Consider the following 20,958-nt stretch of genomic DNA (forward strand, 5'->3'; position numbering starts at 1 on the left):
ACCCCACCACCAGACAATTTTGAGCCCCAGGTTCCTGAGTTTTTGGCCATGCCAGGAATCCAATTTGATTCCACAGGTCTCAGAGAAATTGACTTTTTCAAATTATTTTTCTCTGATGATTTTATAAATTTAATGGTGGACCAAACTAATTTATATGCCCAGCAGTTTATTGCTCAAAACCCCACGTCATCATTTGCTAGGTGGACCCCTGTAGATGCAGTAGAGATGATGACGTTTTGGGGTCTGGTGTTTCATATGGGCATAGTAAAAAAGCCAGAAATTAGGCAATATTGGAGTACAGATGTTCTGTACAGCACCCAATTTTACCGTATGGCCATGCCCCGGGCTCGATTTGAGACGATCCTTAAATTTTTGCATTACAACGATAATGCACAGTGCCCACCCAGAGATGATCCCACCTTTGACCGGCTATTCAAAGTCAGGCCGGTCATTGATCATTTCAGTGCCAAATTTGCAGAGATGTACATCCCAGATAAATTCATTTGCATAGACGAGTCCCTTATACATTTTAAAGGAAGGGTTAAATTCCGCCAGTACCTTCCCAGTAAGAGGGCAAGGTATGGCATAAAAATGTATAAGCTGTGTGAAAGCACCTCAGGGTACACCCACATGTTTAGGGTATATGAAGGGAAGGATTCAAGAATTGAACCGCCAGAATGCCCCCCCTCCCTCGTAGGTGTTAGTGGAAAAATTGTCTGGGATTTAGTGCACCCCTTCCTGGATAAAGGTTATCACCTCTATGTGGATAACTTTTACACTAGCATCCCCCTGTTTAAGGCCCTTGGTTCAAGAGGTACAGCAGCTTGCGGTACTGTGCGCAAGAACCAAAGAGGCCTCCCAAAAACGCACATTGCCCAAGTAATGAGAAGGGGTGAAAGCAGGGGAATATGCACCGAAAATATGTTGTTGGTCAAATATAAGGACAAGAGGGATGTCCTTATACTGACAACAATTCACGGAGACAGTACCACCTCCGTCCCTGTACGAGGTACCAGTACCCACACCTCAAAACCTAATTGTATCCTGGATTACAATAGGTACATGGGCGGAGTGGATCTTTCAGATCAGGTACTGAAGCCGTACAGTGCCCTGCGGAAAACAAAAATCTGGTACAAGAAGCTGGCCGTGTATATCATCCAGATGGCACTGTATAACGCTTATGTGCTATTCCGTTCTACCGGCCAGAGGGGGACATTTATGCACTTTCAAGAGGAAGTCATAGAGGGCCTAGTATTTTGGAACCAGCAGGCAGAGGGCCCCAGTACTTCTAGTACTGGCCCCCATATTGTACCAGGGCAGCATTTTCCGAACGAAATCCCCTCCACTGCAAGAAAGGGCAGGACACAAAAAAGGTGCAAAGTTTGCTATAAAAAGGGAATAAGAAAGGAAACTATTTTCCACTGTGAAACTTGCCCCGACAAACCCGGCCTATGTATAAAGGAGTGTTTTAAAATATACCACACATCTATGGATTATTAGGTTCATCATTTCACCGTGCTTCGGGGGTCTTGCTAATGCCACATAGCACCCACCAACATTCCACCAGAATCTGAGCTGCAAAATCCAAAAATCACTCCTTCCCTTCTGAGTCCTGCCATGCACCCAACTGGTATTTTTTGGTCACATATGAGGCATTGCCATACTCGGGAGAAATTGGGGCACAGATTTTGGGGTGCTTTTTCTCCTTCATACCTTCTGAAAATGAAAAATTTTGAGCCAGAACTGCATTTTTGTGTAAAAAAATGTAATTTTTCATTTTCACTGCCCAGTTGTATCAAAATTGGTGAAACCCCTGGGGGTTTGAAATGTACACTATACCCCTAGATGAATTCCCTGAGGGGTGTAGTTTGCAAAATGGGGTCACTTGTGGGGTGGTTCCACTGTATTGGTGCTTTGGGGGTCTTGCTAATGCGACATAGCACCCACCAACATTCCACCAGAATTTGTGCTGCAAAATCCAAATATCACTCCTTCCCTTCTGAGTCCTGCCACTTTTTGGTCACACATGAGGCATTGCCGTACTCGGGAGAAATTGGGGCACAGATTTTGGGGTGCTTTTTCTCCTTCATACCTTCTGAAAATGAAAAATTTTGAGCCAGAACTGCATTTTTGTGTAAAAAAATGTAATTTTTCATTTTCACTGCCCAGTTGTATCAAAATTGGTGAAACCCCTGGGGGTTTGAAATGTACACTATACCCCTAGATGAATTCCCTGAGGGGTGTAGTTTGCAAAATGGGGTCACTTGTGGGGGGGTTCCACTGTATTGGTGCTTTGGGGGTCTTGCTAATGCGACATAGCACCCACCAACATTCCACCACCAAAAATCACTCCTTCCCTTCTGAGTCCTGCCATGCACCCAACTGGTATTTTTTGGTCACATATGAGGCATTGCCATACTCGTGAGAAATTGGGGCACAGATTTTGGGGTGCTTTTCTCCTTCATACCTTCTGAAAATGAAAAATTTTGAGCCAGAACTGCATTTTTGTGTAAAAAATGTAATTTTTCATTTTCACTGCCCAGTTGTATCAAAATTGGTGAAACCCCTGGGGGTTTGAAATGTACACTATACCCCTAGATGAATTCCCTGAGGGGTGTAGTTTGCAAAATGGGGTCACTTGTGGGGTGGTTCCACTGTATTGGTGCTTTGGGGGTCTTGCTAATGCGACATAGCACCCACCAACATTCCACCACCAAAAATCACTCCTTCCCTTCTGAGTCCTGCCATGCACCCAACTGGTATTTTTTGGTCACATATGAGGCATTGCCATACTCGGGAGAAATTGGGGCACAGATTTTGGGGTGCTTTTTCTCCTTCATACCTTATGAAAATGAAAAATTTTGAGCCAGAACTGCATTTTTGTGTAAAAAAATGTAATTTTTCATTTTCACTGCCCAGTTGTATCAAAATTGGTGAAACCCCTGGGGGTTTGAAATGTACACTATACCCCTAGATGAATTCCCTGAGGGGTGTAGTTTGCAAAATGGGGTCACTTGTGGGGGGGTTCCACTGTATTGGTGCTTTGGGGGTCTTGCTAATGCGACATAGCACCCACCAACATTCCACCACCAAAAATCACTCCTTCCCTTCTGAGTCCTGCCATGCACCCAACTGGTATTTTTTGGTCACATATGAGGCATTGCCATACTCGGGAGAAATTGGGGCACAGATTTTGGGGTGCTTTTTCTCCTTCATACCTTCTGAAAATGAAAAATTTTGAGCCAGAACTGCATTTTTGTGTAAAAAATGTAATTTTTCATTTTCACTGCCCAGTTGTATCAAAATTGGTGAAACCCCTGGGGGTTTGAAATGTACACTATACCCCTAGATGAATTCCCTGAGGGGTGTAGTTTGCAAAATGGGGTCACTTGTGGGGTGGTTCCACTGTATTGGTGCTTTGGGGGTCTTGCTAATGCGACATAGCACCCACCAACATTCCACCACCAAAAATCACTCCTTCCCTTCTGAGTCCTGCCATGCACCCAACTGGTATTTTTTGGTCACATATGAGGCATTGCCATACTCGGGAGAAATTGGGGCACAGATTTTGGGGTGCTTTTTCTCCTTCATACCTTCTGAAAATGAAAAATTTTGAGCCAGAACTGCATTTTTGTGTAAAAAAATGTAATTTTTCATTTTCACTGCCCAGTTGTATCAAAATTGGTGAAACCCCTGGGGGTTTGAAATGTACACTATACCCCTAGATGAATTCCCTGAGGGGTGTAGTTTGCAAAATGGGGTCACTTGTGGGAGGGTTCCACTGTATTGGTGCTTTGGGGGTCTTGCTAATGCGACATAGCACCCACCAACATTCCACCACCAAAAATCACTCCTTCCCTTCTGAGTCCTGCCATGCACCCAACTGGTATTTTTTGGTCACATATGAGGCATTGCCATACTCGTAAAAAATTGGGGCACAGATTTTGGGGTGCTTTTCTCCTTCATACCTTCTGAAAATGAAAAATTTTGAGCCAGAACTGCATTTTTGTGTAAAAAATGTAATTTTTCATTTTCACTGCCCAGTTGTATCAAAATTGGTGAAACCCCTGGGGGTTTGAAATGTACACTATACCCCTAGATGAATTCCCTGAGGGGTGTAGTTTGCAAAATGGGGTCACTTGTGGGGTGGTTCCACTGTATTGGTGCTTTGGGGGTCTTGCTAATGCGACATAGCACCCACCAACATTCCACCACCAAAAATCACTCCTTCCCTTCTGAGTCCTGCCATGCACCCAACTGGTATTTTTTGGTCACATATGAGGCATTGCCATACTCGGGAGAAATTGGGGCACAGATTTTGGGGTGCTTTTTCTCCTTCATACCTTATGAAAATGAAAAATTTTGAGCCAGAACTGCATTTTTGTGTAAAAAAATGTAATTTTTCATTTTCACTGCCCAGTTGTATCAAAATTGGTGAAACCCCTGGGGGTTTGAAATGTACACTATACCCCTAGATGAATTCCCTGAGGGGTGTAGTTTGCAAAATGGGGTCACTTGTGGGGGGGTTCCACTGTATTGGTGCTTTGGGGGTCTTGCTAATGCGACATAGCACCCACCAACATTCCACCACCAAAAATCACTCCTTCCCTTCTGAGTCCTGCCATGCACCCAACTGGTATTTTTTGGTCACATATGAGGCATTGCCATACTCGGGAGAAATTGGGGCACAGATTTTGGGGTGCTTTTTCTCCTTCATACCTTCTGAAAATGAAAAATTTTGAGCCAGAACTGCATTTTTGTGTAAAAAATGTAATTTTTCATTTTCACTGCCCAGTTGTATCAAAATTGGTGAAACCCCTGGGGGTTTGAAATGTACACTATACCCCTAGATGAATTCCCTGAGGGGTGTAGTTTGCAAAATGGGGTCACTTGTGGGGTGGTTCCACTGTATTGGTGCTTTGGGGGTCTTGCTAATGCGACATAGCACCCACCAACATTCCACCACCAAAAATCACTCCTTCCCTTCTGAGTCCTGCCATGCACCCAACTGGTATTTTTTGGTCACATATGAGGCATTGCCATACTCGGGAGAAATTGGGGCACAGATTTTGGGGTGCTTTTTCTCCTTCATACCTTATGAAAATGAAAAATTTTGAGCCAGAACTGCATTTTTGTGTAAAAAAATGTAATTTTTCATTTTCACTGCCCAGTTGTATCAAAATTGGTGAAACCCCTGGGGGTTTGAAATGTACACTATACCCCTAGATGAATTCCCTGAGGGGTGTAGTTTGCAAAATGGGGTCACTTGTGGGGGGGTTCCACTGTATTGGTGCTTTGGGGGTCTTGCTAATGCGACATAGCACCCACCAACATTCCACCACCAAAAATCACTCCTTCCCTTCTGAGTCCTGCCATGCACCCAACTGGTATTTTTTGGTCACATATGAGGCATTGCCATACTCGGGAGAAATTGGGGCACAGATTTTGGGGTGCTTTTTCTCCTTCATACCTTCTGAAAATGAAAAATTTTGAGCCAGAACTGCATTTTTGTGTAAAAAATGTAATTTTTCATTTTCACTGCCCAGTTGTATCAAAATTGGTGAAACCCCTGGGGGTTTGAAATGTACACTATACCCCTAGATGAATTCCCTGAGGGGTGTAGTTTGCAAAATGGGGTCACTTGTGGGGTGGTTCCACTGTATTGGTGCTTTGGGGGTCTTGCTAATGCGACATAGCACCCACCAACATTCCACCACCAAAAATCACTCCTTCCCTTCTGAGTCCTGCCATGCACCCAACTGGTATTTTTTGGTCACATATGAGGCATTGCCATACTCGGGAGAAATTGGGGCACAGATTTTGGGGTGCTTTTTCTCCTTCATACCTTATGAAAATGAAAAATTTTGAGCCAGAACTGCATTTTTGTGTAAAAAAATGTAATTTTTCATTTTCACTGCCCAGTTGTATCAAAATTGGTGAAACCCCTGGGGGTTTGAAATGTACACTATACCCCTAGATGAATTCCCTGAGGGGTGTAGTTTGCAAAATGGGGTCACTTGTGGGGGGGTTCCACTGTATTGGTGCTTGGGGGGTCTTGCTAATGCAACATAGCACCCACCAACATTCCACCAGAATCTGAGCTGCAAAATCCAAAAATCACTCCTTCCTTTCTGAGTCCTGCCATGCACCCAAATGGTATTTTTTGGTCACATGTGAGGCATTGCCGTACTCGGGAGAAATTGGGGCACAGATTTTGGGGTGCTTTGTCTCCTTCATTCCTTGTGAAAATGAAAAATTTTGAGCCAGAACTGCATTTTTGTGTAAAAAATGTAATTTTTCATTTGCACAGCCCAGTTGTATCAAAATTGGTGAAACCCCTGGGGGTTTGAAATGTACACTATACCCCTAGATGAATTCCCTGAGGGGTGTAGTTTGCAAAATGGGGTCACTTGTGGGGGGGTTCCACTGTATTGGTGCTTGGAAGGTCTTGCTAATGCGACATAGCACCCACCAAAATTCCACCAGAATCTGAGCTGCAAAATCCAAAAATCACTCCTTCCCTTCTGAGTCCTGCCATGCACCCAAATGGTATTTTTTGGTCACATGTGAGGCATTGCCGTACTCGGGAGAAATTGGGGCACAGATTTTGGGGTGCTTTTTCTCCTTCATACCTTCTGAAAATGAAAAATTTTGAGCCAGAACTGCATTTTTGTGTAAAAAAATGTAATTTTTCATTTTCACTGCCCAGTTGTATAAAAATTGGTGAAACCCCTGGGGGTTTGAAATGTACACTATACCCCTAGATGAATTCCCTGAGGGGTGTAGTTTGCAAAATGGGGTCACTTGTGGGGGGGTTCCACTGTATTGGTGCTTTGGGGGTCTTGCTAATGCGACATAGCACCCACCAACATTCCACCACCAAAAATCACTCCTTCCCTTCTGAGTCCTGCCATGCACCCAACTGGTATTTTTTGGTCACATATGAGGCATTGCCATACTCGGGAGAAATTGGGGCACAGATTTTGGGGTGCTTTTTCTCCTTCATACCTTATGAAAATGAAAAATTTTGAGCCAGAACTGCATTTTTGTGTAAAAAAATGTAATTTTTCATTTTCACTGCCCAGTTGTATCAAAATTGGTGAAACCCCTGGGGGTTTGAAATGTACACTATACCCCTAGATGAATTCCCTGAGGGGTGTAGTTTGCAAAATGGGGTCACTTGTGGGGGGGTTCCACTGTATTGGTGCTTGGGGGGTCTTGCTAATGCGACATAGCACCCACCAAAATTCCACCAGAATCTGAGCTGCAAAATCCAAAAATCACTCCTTCCCTTCTGAGTCCTGCCATGCACCCAAATGGTATTTTTTGGTCACATGTGAGGCATTGCCGTACTCGGGAGAAATTGGGGCACAGATTTTGGGGTGCTTTTTCTCCTTCTTACCTTCTGAAATAGAAAAATTTTGAGCCAGAACTGCATTTTTGTGTAAAAAAATGTAATTTTTCATTTTCACTGCCCAGTTGTATCAAAATTGGTGAAACCCCTGGGGGTTTGAAATATACACTATACCCCTAGATGAATTCCCTGAGGGGTGTAGTTTTCAAAATGGGGTCACTTGTGGGGGGTTCCACTGTATTAGTGCTTTGGGGGTCTTGCTAATGCGACATAGCACCCACCAACATTCCACCACCAAAAATCACTCCTTCCCTTCTGAGTCCTGCCATGCACCCAACTGGTATTTTTTGGTCACATATAAGGCATTGCCATACTCGGGAGAAATTGGGGCACAGATTTTGGGGTGCTTTTTCTCCTTCATACCTTATGAAAATGAAAAATTTTGAGCCAGAACTGCATTTTTGTGTAAAAAAATGTAATTTTTCATTTTCACTGCCCAGTTGTATCAAAATTGGTGAAACCCCTGGGGGTTTGAAATGTACACTATACCCCTAGATGAATTCCCTGAGGGGTGTAGTTTGCAAAATGGGGTCACTTGTGGGGGGGTTCCACTGTATTGGTGCTTGGGGGGTCTTGCTAATGCAACATAGCACCCACCAACATTCCACCAGAATCTGAGCTGCAAAATCCAAAAATCACTCCTTCCCTTCTGAGTCCTGCCATGCACCCAAATGGTATTTTTTGGTCACATGTGAGGCATTGCCGTACTCGGGAGAAATTGGGGCACAGATTTTGGGGTGCTTTTTCTCCTTCATTCCTTGTGAAAATGAAAAATTTGGAGCCAGAACTGCATTTTTGTGTAAAAAAATTAATTTTTCATTTTCACTGCCCAGTTGTACCACAATTGGTGAAACCCCTGGGGGTTTGAAATGTACACTATACCCCTAGATGAATTCCCTGAGGGGTATAGTTTGCAAAATGGGGTCACTTGTGGGGGGGTTCCTAAATTTTAGCATCTTATGGTGCCTAGAAACCTACATGGTGCCTAAAAAATAATCTCATAAAAAGGAGGCTCCAAAATCAAGTAGGTGCTCCTTCTATTATGAAGCCTGTGGTTTGGTCAACGTGCACACTAGGGCCACATATAGGATATTTATGAAAACAAAAGAATTGGGGGAATCAATTTTTAGTCACATTTCTCTAGTAAAATGTACTGTGTTCCTTAGAAAAATGTATTAAAATTGCAAATCTGCAAAAAAAATGAAATTTTGAAATTTCACCTACACATTGTTTTAATTCCTGTGAAACACCTAAAGGGTTAACAAACTTCCAAAATGCTGTTTTGAATACTGTGAGGGGTGCAGTTTTTTAAATGGTATCATTTATGGGGGTGTCTCACATACAAGTCCCTCAAAGTCACATCAGAACTGAACTGGTCCCTAAAAAAATCAGTGTTTGAAATTTTCTTGAAAATTTGAGAATTTGCTATTCATATTGTAAGCCTCCTAGTGTCCAAAAAAATTAAAAGGAAGTTGAAATAATGATGGAAACATAAAGTAGACATATGGTCTATGTTAGTTATTAACTATTTTGAGTGGTATGATTATTTGTCTCACAAGCAGAAAATTTAACATTTTGCAAATTGCTAAATTTTCCATTTTTTTACGACATTTTGGTATTTTTCACAAAAAAACACAGACTGTATCGACCCAAATTTACCACTACTTTGAAGTACAATGTGTCACGAAAAAACAATCTCAAAATCACTGGGATAAGTAAAAGCAAAAAAAAGTTATCCCCACTTAAGTGATACATGTCAGATTTGAAAAAAAGGGCTCTGTCAGGAACGCAAAAACTGGCTCTGTCAGGAAGGGGTTAATATATGAGAGAGGTTGGTTAGGATTAGGCTGTGGGAGAGCATGGTTAGGGTTAGGTTGCGGGAGAGGTAGGTTAGGATTAGGATGCAGGAGGGATGGGTTAGGATGCAGGAGGGATGGGTTAGATTTAGGCTGTTGGAGAGGATGGATAGGATTAGGATTCAAATTCTCACTGCAATTTTTTGTCATTCTACAATGCCAACAAACTTTCAGGATTTTTATCATTGGGATCCCAGCTACCAGCATTTCAATACTGACCTGTCCTACAGTATGCCCATATGCAGTTATCTGCATCACTTATAGCATAGTAAGTCCTACAGAATTAAGACTCTAAACTTCCTAATTTCCTAATTCAATGTTTTTCTCATGTCAAACACATTTAATAAAACAATTCATTGTAACGGCCAAGGTATGAAATCTGGCCAGTCAGAATGCTGACACAATACCAACAGCAGAATCCCAATCCTACCCTAACTATGGCCCTTATTCAGATCTGATCGCAGTACAAATTTGTTCTCCAAATGGTCAAAACCATGTGCACTGCAGGTGGAGCAGATGTAACATGTACAGAGAGAGTTAAATTTGGGTGGGGTGTGTTGAAACTGAAATCAAAATTGCAGTGTAAAAATAATGCAGCCAGTATTTACAGATGTAGCGGGATTCATCTTTGCAGGTGATGGCGATGGCGTCGCCATAGCCAACCCCTGCCCGCCGCCATCTGTATGCCGGAAGGGGACGCGCGTGCACGAGGTGCGCGCGTGTCCCCTTCCGATGGTGCTGCCCTCAGTCGCCCCGGTGCCCACACCGGGCGACCGCTCCCCCCCGCAGCCTCCTCGGGTCCCCCCCAGCCCCCTCGAGCGGGAGGCGGACAGTATTGCGTCCGCCTCGCCACCCCGTCGCCCGGATACTGAGACGCGCGTGCATGGGGGACGCACGTGCGTCTCAGTCAGATGGAGCGCCGTGTTGCTGGCGGATCGCCAGCAGCATGCTGCTGGCGGTTCGCCAGCAAAGATAAAACCGGCCCCATCTGTAACCTGCATAGAAACAAAATAACTCACACAAATCTAACTCTCTTTGCACATGTTACATGCATATGGTTTTGCCCATTTTGAGAACAATTTTGCGATCAGATCTGAGTAAGGGCCTATAATCCACCCTTCTTGCAGCCTAAACCTAACCATCTCCCCAACGCATCCTAACCTCCCCTGCAGTCAGTATTAGATATGTTTTATGATCATGATTTACCAAAACATCTACAGCATTCAAATCACACGGTAATGTTTGAGGCACATTACTTTTAATTGTTTGAAGTAAGTGAAATCCAAAACATTAAAAAGTATCAGTACCTTTTACTTAAGTCATTGCAATTATATTTCTAACCGGTCATAGTATCAACTCTTTTTGTAGACCTATTTCTCTAGAATTCCAAAAATCATGTTTTTTTTATATATTTCTTATTTTCTGGCTTCCAACAAAATGAACCCTAGAATGTCTGTGTGTGTGTACATGTGGTAGGAAATATAGATTGTAAGCTCCACTGAGGCAGGAACTGATGTGAATGTTCAATATTCTCTGTAAAGCGCTGCACAATATGTGTGCGCTACATAAATAATTGTTAATAATATCAACTGTTAACTAGGCAAAAAAAGGGCACATTTCTCATTTTGTTTAGGATGAATCGGTATTAGTACTGAAAGAGAGGGGAATGTGCTACAGTTAAATTGCAGAGATATTCAAAAAAGTAAATAAATACATTTACAGAGGAGAAGGTGCTAACAGAACTATCAAACCTAAAATGGGATACATCCAAGAATAATAAAAGAGCTTAAAGGGGTGCTGGTAGCTCCATAAACATAATTATTAAACAAGTCACTAGCTACAGGAGTGAGTATTTACAGAGGACTGGAGAGAATGAATGTGATACCAATGCACAAAAGTGGAAACAAGGAAGATGTAGGGAAGATAATGGAAACACTTTAAAAAGAAAAAGTTGTAGATTATCTCAAATATAGCAATTTACAGGATCCCAAACAGAATGGATTTACTCAGAAGAGATGATGTCAAACACACTATATTGACTTTTTTGACTGGGTGACTAAAGTAATAGATAAAGGAGCCATAAATATAGCTTATCTAGACTTTATTAAGGCTTTTGTCACTGTACCACATCACAGACTGCTAAATACACTAAAAAGCATGGGATTGGATACTAAAATGGTAGAATTGATAAGTTCTTGGTTGCTGGATAGAAAAAGAGAAAGTTGTGGTAAATGGAGTGTATTCACAGCAGGGCAATGTCATGAGTGGATTACCTCAGTAAGTGACATTGCAAATTGTATTGAAGGGAAAGTATGCATTTTGCAGATGACACAACAGAGTAGACACACCAGGAATGGTAAAACAAATGGTTGATGATCTAGGTAGACTAGAGCAGTGGTTCTCAACCTCGGTCCTCAAGGACCCCCAACAGTTCATGTTTTCCAGGTCTCCACACCGAATCACAGGTGAAATAATTTGCTCCACCTGTCATCTTTTAAATGTGTCTGTGAATAATGAGTGCACCTGTGCACCAGTCGGGTGACCTGGAAAACATGCACTGTTGGGGGTCCTTGAGGACCGACGTTAAGCACCACTGGACTAGAGGAATAATCATGCGCATGGCATTTACAGTTTAATTCTACAAAATGCAAAATCATGCACTTGGGTATCAAAATTACAAAGGCTAAATATAGTATTTATGACACTCTACTGGAAACGACTGAGATGGAAACGGATCTAGGAGTCTCTATTTTAGGTGACTTAAATACAGGTAAGCAATGTAAAAAAGCAATGAGAAAGGCAAGACAGATGCTTCGTTGCCTAATATCTGAAGCACAACTCTTACAGCAAATAGAAAAGGCTGTAGAACTGGGTCAAGTTTTAATTATGAGGGGGGGGGGGGGGTTCAGCTAATAGTAGAGGACCGGCTAGATGCAGGGCTGGACTTAGTAATAACAAATATCATAGAGGCAGGGCTGGTGCGAGAATTTTTACACCCTAGGCAAAACATTTTCAAATTGGGCTAAAGTTTTAAGTGGAGTACCTCAAGGCTCTGTGCTAGTGCCACTTCTTTTAAATATATTTATGCGATTGTCTAATGTGTAAAGTGTCCATTTTTGCAGATGACAATAAACAGTAAGGTAATAAAATCAGATCAGGATGTAATCTCTCTGGGTGTAGTATGAATGGCCAATGGTCAGGATTCCGAAGTCAGTATACCAACATCGCAAGCTCGGTGGCTAGCAGCGCTTGCCACTGATTCTATTCTTCTTCTATGGGGGTCAAGGACCCCACGAGGGAGAATAGCCCCTGTCCGTCCGGATCTCGACTATCAGGCAGTCATCCAGCACACGTATCACACGTATGTAAGGTTATGCATTTTGGGACCAGAAACTAGCGTGCAGTTTATAAATTAAATGGGGTATATCTAGGGGAATATTTAATGGACAAGTATTTGTGCTCATTGACATTAGACTTAGCTGTAGTGCTCAATATCAAGGAGGATTAGCTAAGGCCTATAAGGTATTAGCATGCATAAAAAGGGGCATAGAGTCAAGGGAATACCATGTAATCTTGCCATTCTATAAATCGTTGGTACGGCCTCATCTAGAATACAGTAGCTCAAAGGCTGCCTTACTTGTGTAGTTTCACGGTGGCAGCTTAAACTACGCTGTCAACGTAGTGACTCCACGGCAGCCCTGCGCTGACAGGTCATTGTGGCACTTGTAGTTCCCCAGAGAAATAAACAGCTCAGCACACCGCTAACAAAGGGGACGTCTAAAGTAGACACCCGGGGACACCGCTAACAAAGGGGGTGTCTAAAGTAGACACCCCCAGGCAAACCGCTAACAAACAGTACAGCCCCGGCAAACCGCTAACAAAGGGGTCGTCAAAATTTAGATACTGTAGCATCTTAATTTAGACACTAACAAAGGGTGCATCTAAATTTAGACGCGCTATCGTCACATGTATTCCGCGTCCCCTCGTGACGCTCGTTGCGCTCGCCACGCTTCGGGCTTGGTGGCTCGCTGAGCTCGCCACACTTTATAAAATCAATGCCACACCGACGTGGATAATGGGTGTAGGAAAATGTCGGGAGGATGCGTCACGCATCCCCTCACGGGGCTCTCTGTGCTCGCCACGCTTCGGGCTGGCGTGGATTGTGGGGGTGTTTCAGGAACACATTCACACCTGCCATATCATACATCTGAGACACAAGACGCTGTTTCTGACAGGGACGCTAGCTCTGACTAACTACGATGACTACGCTAGTTGCGGGAACACTACACCAATTCTGACAGGGATGCTACACTATCTACGTACTGCCTACGCTGACTATGCTGGTTTTGAGAACACAGCACGCTACTTCTGACTGACTACCATGACTACACTGGTCGCGGGAACACGTCACCATTTCTGAAAGGGACGCTACGCTAACTACGTAGCTGCCGCCGTGAAACTACACAAGTACCAAACAAAAGACATCTTGGAACTTGAATAGGTTCAGAGAAGAGCAGCAAAATTGATAGAGGGTTTAGAGTGATTAGGTTATGGGGAAAGGCTAGCCAGGTTAGGTAGGTTTATGTTAGAAAAGAGGTGTCTAAGATGGGATATTATTAATATATACAAATACGTTAAGAGTCAATACAGAGAACTATCATGTGAATTGTTTACGAAGGTCATTCAATAAGGTTAGAGGAGAGGAAGTTTCATACCCAGGGAAGGAATGGTTACAGACTCAATTTATACGTTTAAGTATGGTTAGACAAATTTGTAGCAGAATTTTTTTCCCAGTGTTATAACCATTGATTATAATGTATAATAGTGGAATTAGAGAGAAATATTAAAACCATTTTGGGTTATCTGCGATTCTTGTTTAAAACCGATAGTTAGTAACCTCATCTGGGTCTATTTACTAATAAAAGCTGTGCACCGTAGGAGTTCAAATATACGTTGAACTTGATGGACTAATGTCTTTTTTCAAACTAATCAACTACTGTATGTTACTGTTTCTATGTATGGGGAGTGGAATCAGCACCAGAAAGAAAGAAGTAATTATGCCACTGTATTGGCAGAACCTCATCTAGAATGCTGTGTCCTGATCGGGAGGCCAGGATATAAAGACTCTAGAGGTAGTACAAAGATGGGCAACTAAAATGGTACAATGCCTACTGTACATCAGAAAACGTACCCGGAAAGAGTAAAAAAAAAATTGCAATATGTATAGTTTGGAGCACAGAAAAGAAAGGGGAACATAGTAGAAACTTTCACATATATCAAGAGTTTCAACAGAGTCAAGAAGGGAAACAAGCAGGGAAACATTCTTCAAATAAAAAAAAGTATTAAAACACGATGACATGCACTGAAACTTGAGGGAGGGAGGTTAAGTGGAAATCTGAGGAAAAATTACTTCACAGAAAGGGTAATGGACATGTGGAATAGCCTCCCATCAGAGGTGGTTGAGGCGGTAGACACTAAGACAGAAGAACAATTTAAACATGCATAACATAGACATAAGTATAGCCTTACAAAGATATAAGGATCAAAAAAGGTTCCATGTAACAATATGGTTAAAAAAGGACAGACAAGATAAGCCAAATGGTTCTTATCTGCCATCAAATTCTTTGTTTCTATGTTTCAAATTAATACCCCCATAGCCCGTATGTACTTTTATCAAATATTTTTAATAATTCTGTACAAAAAATAAAGTTTGCGTACATTGAACCAACAGAAAACAAAGGTGTCACTTTCTCAATCACGCAAAAGTAAAAAGTTGGATTTCAGTTTATTTTGGATTTACATTTTTGGGATATTTTCTGCTATCCTAAATACTTTGATTCTTTGTCATTTCCACCTTGGAGGAAATTACAAATACCCAATGGCAACCAAAATTCAATTCTTTATTGCTTTTACACTTTATATCTTAAACATTTTGCTCAATTTAATTTAATCATTCTGCTAAAATTCTATAAATTGGCAAGTTACCGATATTGCTACTTTCAAAATGATGGTGACCTTCAAATGACTTTTTTTTTACCTGTCCAATTAAACTTGAAAAGACAAAGACACCAGAGAAATAATTTAGCAGTTGGAAAATTATCTCAAATAATGTTTGAGGTTCAGCAAGGCCGCCTATTGTGATCAAAGTGCGAACTGCAAAGTAATAACATCTCAGATACCTGTAGATAAAACATACAAGGAGGTTTATTAATATTTTGACACAGTACATGCAAAAAGATTTTAAATAATAAATTTGTTACAAAACTTACAGCGGGCTAGTGGATAAGAATATTCTATTCACATTGTATATATGCATCCCATTGTATATAAACTTTATTTAAAATAATATAACCAATTGATCAAAGCCATACAAATAAAAACTTTAAATTTACAGGGTCCTTAACATTTTTAAATGATATTTAAATTTAGACAATTTTAACTTAAAATAAAGGAAACATATCAGTGAAAGAGAAGAAAGGATGTATCTGCACACATTAATATGTAAATAAAGGAATTTTACTTTGAAGTATTTGGCGACCCTGTTTTTAATATATGCTCTTATTGTTGAATTATGGGGGGATGCTACCCTTCACAACCAAAAGTATAATATTAATAGGATAGAAGAAAAAGGGAGTGCATATGGTAAGCGCACAGAATAGTTTATATATATATATATATATATATATATAGTAGATGTGAGATACCGCACTCAATAAACTCCTGGTTCAACTCGGCGGTGCTCCACTTTTAGAGGCAACTGAGTCCCAAATATAACAATATTTTGTAGAAGCAGGCACTCACCATAGGCAATTTTTCAGGGTCGAAGAAAAATGTATTCAGTCATAGCTGGAGTCGACGTTTCGATCCTCAACAGGGACCTTTGTCAAGACAACAAGTATCCAAAGGACTGGAGGCACAAGGCAGTGTCACACTGCCTTGTGCCTCCAGTCCTTTGGATACTTGTTGTCTTGACAAAGGTCCCTGTTGAGGATCGAAACGTCGACTCCAGCTATGACTGAATAAATTTTTCTTCGACCCTGAAAAATTGCCTATGGTGAGTGCCTGCTTCTACAAAATATTGTTTTATATATATATATATATATATATATATATATATATATATATATGTATGTATGTATGTATGTATGTATGTATGTTTGTATGTATGTATGTATGTATGTATGTATATATATATATATATATATATATATATATATATATATAACATTTTACTTTATTTTTATTCAAAAGTACCTCATTTAGTCATTCATTTGGACATTTTGGAGGCGAAAAATTTGTAGTGAAATATTCAGGTTGAGATTAATAGTAGACAAGATAGACAAACTTATAAGTGGTGCTCAAAAAAATAAATAAAGTGTGTTTTAAAATAAGAAAACACAGTTGGCGGACATTGAACTATAATGCTTCAATGATTTTTTTTAATTCCTGTGAATTCTTTAAGGAACCAGATGGAGCAGCTCTCAATGGCGATAGAATGGCCAATCACCGCTGCGTGCCAGACGGGTATGGGTCAGACAGTTGACAGTTAATAGGGCGATAGTCAATAGGTTGACCATCAAATGATTTTGGGCACTGACGCAAGGCTGTGAATGGATGTTTATGCAGAAAATTTATTCACAGGCCTGTGGAGAAATTTGGCAGCCAGTGGGGGGCAGGCATTTGCATTCAGGGGTAGATACTGTATATGAAGCAGTGATAAGGGAGGAGATGTGAAAAAGTTCATGGTACTGTACTTTATTACCAGCCAGTCAGCTCCTGGCTGTTCCTTTTTAAAACCCAGCCTGTTACTTAACAGTCAGGAGCTGATTGGCCAGTGATAAAGTACCAGGCAGTTTATCACTTCTCCTTCCTTATCACTGCTTCATAAATGTACCACTCTATATTGTACAATGCTGACCACACCCATTATTCCTCATAACCACACCCACTTCATTCACTTGCAGGAGTTCCCTATCCCACACATAGGGTTATATTTATAAAAGGTCAATTTTCATTCATTTTATCTATTTTAAATCAATCTAAATCAATAAATAAATCAAGGACTAAAACATAATGTCACTACAATTTTTATATACATTTTTGAATGTTAGAAAATGTAACCCCAAAAACACTGTAAATTTTGATCATTTAAAAAAAAAAAAAATCAAAGAAAATCTTAGTAAAGACCTTTAGTCAGGGTTGCCGACCCTCCCAGAATTCCCGGGAGTCTCCCGAAAATCGGGTCCCCCTCCCGGCCCCCCCGGAAGGGTGGCCAACCCTCCCGGAATCTGGGGGACCCCCCTGAGCCCCCCGAATCGCGGCACGTAAATGCCGCAATTCACGGGTCTCAGAGGAGGGAGCGGGGCTAAAATGGCACAATCCATGGAGATCAGTCATTTCAACTATTTCCCGTAATGGGGCGGGGCTTAATGACGTCACAGTCAAGCCCCCGCCCCCGATCGGGTAAGGAAAGACTCCTCTCCGGGCTTCTCCCGGAGAGGAGCATTTAAAAGTCAGCAACCCTGCCTTTAGTGAATATACCCCATTCCCTATCAGAACATTGGTGGTATATATTTTAGGATTTGTTTCCTAACCTTTGAAACCTCTCTACTTTATACTTCGATAGTTCTTCTCGCTCCAAGGTCAAACAATTTTCCAGCTTGTGGAATGATAGTAAAAGCAACAGTGTAATGTGCACCCCTCAGCCATTTAGCTTCAGAGGTTTCATCTCCTTGTTTAGTGTTTGTATCTAAAACTACAATCGGAAACATCCATGCAAATAAGAGCAGAACAAATGGTCCAAAAATACAGCAGCATATGTGTAAAATGTGCAAAATGATTGTCAAAGCATAACAATCCTGTAATAATAGGCAGGGGTTGTTTAGCAATGAAAATACAGAACACATGCATTTTATTCATAATAGAGATGTGAAATAACAAAGCTGTGGGCTACAGTATGCCAGGTTGCTCTGCAACACATCGATACCCTTTCCAGAGCCTCTGGCACTGAATTAAACACATACTATTATAGACTGGCATGCTAATGTGTAAACAGCTAGAGCAGAATGGAACAGGATGAGCATAAATAATGAGAGAGGAAGAGGCTAGAGGTGCAGCAATTCTCCTATGTGCCTGCAGACAGCAAAGATTTCAAAAGTTATTTTACATTTTTTTTCCAAATAAACATTTATTATGTTAGGAAAACTTATAAAGTAATATATATCTTTCCTTTTTCTTCTGAAGATTCATTTCAGGTATTACCAGTTTTGCAGATAACAGGTTAATGAGTTGGCTACACAAGTTTGACAGTGACAGTGTCACCAGTCACGATGCATACCGCAATATGCCGGAGCCGGTTTTCAGCAAAACAAGCCAGTACTATCTGTAGTTGGTTCTGTGAATACTTTACCAAGATTGGCAGTTCTTGGAGCAGGTCTATTTGCATGCCTTAAGGTGGCCATACACATGCAGATTTATCTTCAGATCTGGTGGTTGGAACAAAACCTGGTTATGGATGTGAGCAAATGACAATTGACCATTTGCTTGGAAATGTTGGAAAACTGACAAACTGTCACTCAGATATTACCAGATTTTTGTTCAACCGGCCAGATCTGAAGATAAATCTGTAGGTGTATGGCCACCTTTAGACACCTGCGACTGCATAGGGGGCAGAGCCTCATGGAATAGCCGCAATGCATTCCTGGAACCGCTGCAGCCACTGGTAGTTTCAGGAGTTGTAGGCGGTCCGCATCTCTGTCCTTTGCGGAGATGGACCCCATTTCGCCAGTTGCCTACCGCTGCAATAGGGCTTGGCGGGAGAATAAAACACTTGGGTCGACCAAATGACCATGTCGACCTAACCCATGTCGACCTTCAGTCATGTCAACCTTCACGCATGTTGACCTTCAGTCCTGTTGACATTCATGCTTGTCGACCTTCAGTGGTCATCCTAATGCTTGTAGACTTAATGTCTGTCTATCCTGTGATCCATACCCCACCAATCTGTATTATAGTGTACACAGACACTATGGGGAGCTGATTCAGACCCTGCTGCAGGGCTGTGAACTTGTAGCCCTGGCGATGATCGGGAGACCGTGCATGCATACGGTACACTGTGCGCATGCATGAGTCCCCCTGCGAACAAAGCCAGCAATGGCTAGCCGTTCGCAAGATGATTGAGAGGTGGTGGCCATTTGTAGGCGGCACCCCAGCGTTTCCTTGATTTGATATGAATGAGTTTGTGACTGTGGGCATGAATCAGCCCCATTTGAATGGGCTGTGACTTTGCAGCCCGTCCGATAATCGAACAGCCGCACATGTGCACGGTGCGCAGTGTACATGCGCGAACCATCCTGCGGGCATTAGACGGCGGTAATCACAACTTTTTCTGGGAGTACCCCAGAAAATGCAGGCCTTCCCAGGCCATTGGGAGGGAGGGGCGCTGACATCATCAGCAGCCTCCTTCTCCGCATGGTCTTCGCAGCGCCGAGTGAGTGCAGAATTACTTCTGTGTGCGCAGAGGCGGGGGGGTGGGAACTTTGCAGGGCAGCATTTACCTGCTGAACACTCGCAACCCAGCGAGCAGCTCTGAATTAGGCCCTGTGATATAATGATACAACCAGGCATAGAAAAAAATCTGCAAACACAAACTTCACTTAAAACAGCCAATCACAGATGAGGAACAAAGTTATTATCTTGAATGATGTCACTGTAGACTGTCCACTATAATGTCGCATCCATAATACATAACATGTTGTCTAAGGATAAACCTGTCTGGCCTAACAATTTGTGTGTTCACTTTAAGGCATTTGTAAGCCGAGACAGAGCCTCGTGGTACATAGAGATTCTTGCTCCAGAGACCAAAATAGCTTCGATGCATAAATAATATACTTTATCCTGGACCTCTCCATCATTTCTATTGTTTTTGTGTCATTTGTAGAGCAAATGAAATAACAAGCTGTCAGCTCTGTGAAATGACAGATAGTTATACTGGCGGCGGCTGAATTTGACCTTTTATGATAACATATTAGCATTAACTGGGCCTTATGTCAAACATGGACTGTGTTCCTAAAATACTCTTTAAGCATCTAAAAGGTTATTGCCAAATAACATAGGGTTCAAGCTGATTTATATTGCGCAGACATTTTAACTATTACATGCATTGATATTAACAATCCATTGAACGTATATCTACAGTACGGTAGGTCTACCAATAAGCAGAACTTACATGTTGCCATTTCCATCATAAACCCATTTAGTGCTCCCAAGTCCTTCATAGACGGAGGCCCAGTAATAAATGCATGCATTCAGATGGAGAATAAACAGGAGGTAACCAGTTGTTCGAATCACCCTGGTAAAGAACAGAACATAATGCTAAGTGGATGCACAGTATATAATCTGTTTATTACCCTTAAGGTATAGAATATGGCAACAATAAAATATAATGTAATAAATATTAAACTATTAAGATATACTCCAGCATTAAGGCATTCTTAAAGTGAGGAACTTCTCATATATACAGGATATTGGACATGTTACATGGCACATTAGTATTTCACTCCGCCCCATCATGCATCAGTAGTAACTGGGCGAGGCTAATTAAGAATACTGCAAGTGGTACGGATGCAGCTGTTTCTTGTTTGCGCCTTTGATCTAAATAAGATGTGTTGTGTCTGTAACACACAAAAT

General features: G+C 41.6%; 1 protein-coding gene across 2 annotated transcripts in view; it reads right to left on the reverse strand.

Moving 5' to 3' along the window:
• CNGB3 (cyclic nucleotide gated channel subunit beta 3) overlaps positions 1-20,958 on the reverse strand; it is a 177,135-nt gene that overhangs the window by 77,200 nt on the left and 78,977 nt on the right. Inside the window, exons 11-12 of one of the 2 annotated variants that reach the window (XM_083187381.1) lie at positions 20,498-20,620; positions 15,308-15,449 (exon numbers count right to left, since the gene is read on the reverse strand). In XM_083187381.1, the coding sequence (XP_083043507.1) occupies positions 15,308-15,449; positions 20,498-20,620 (265 nt within the window). The remainder of the gene's footprint in view (positions 1-15,307; positions 15,450-20,497; positions 20,621-20,958) is intronic. The other variant, XM_083187382.1, reaches the window with a different exon arrangement.

Source organism: Crinia signifera, chromosome 5 (genome assembly GCF_055691185.1).
Source record: "Crinia signifera chromosome 5, ASM5569118v1, whole genome shotgun sequence".
NCBI classification, from domain to species: domain Eukaryota; kingdom Metazoa; phylum Chordata; class Amphibia; order Anura; family Myobatrachidae; genus Crinia; species Crinia signifera.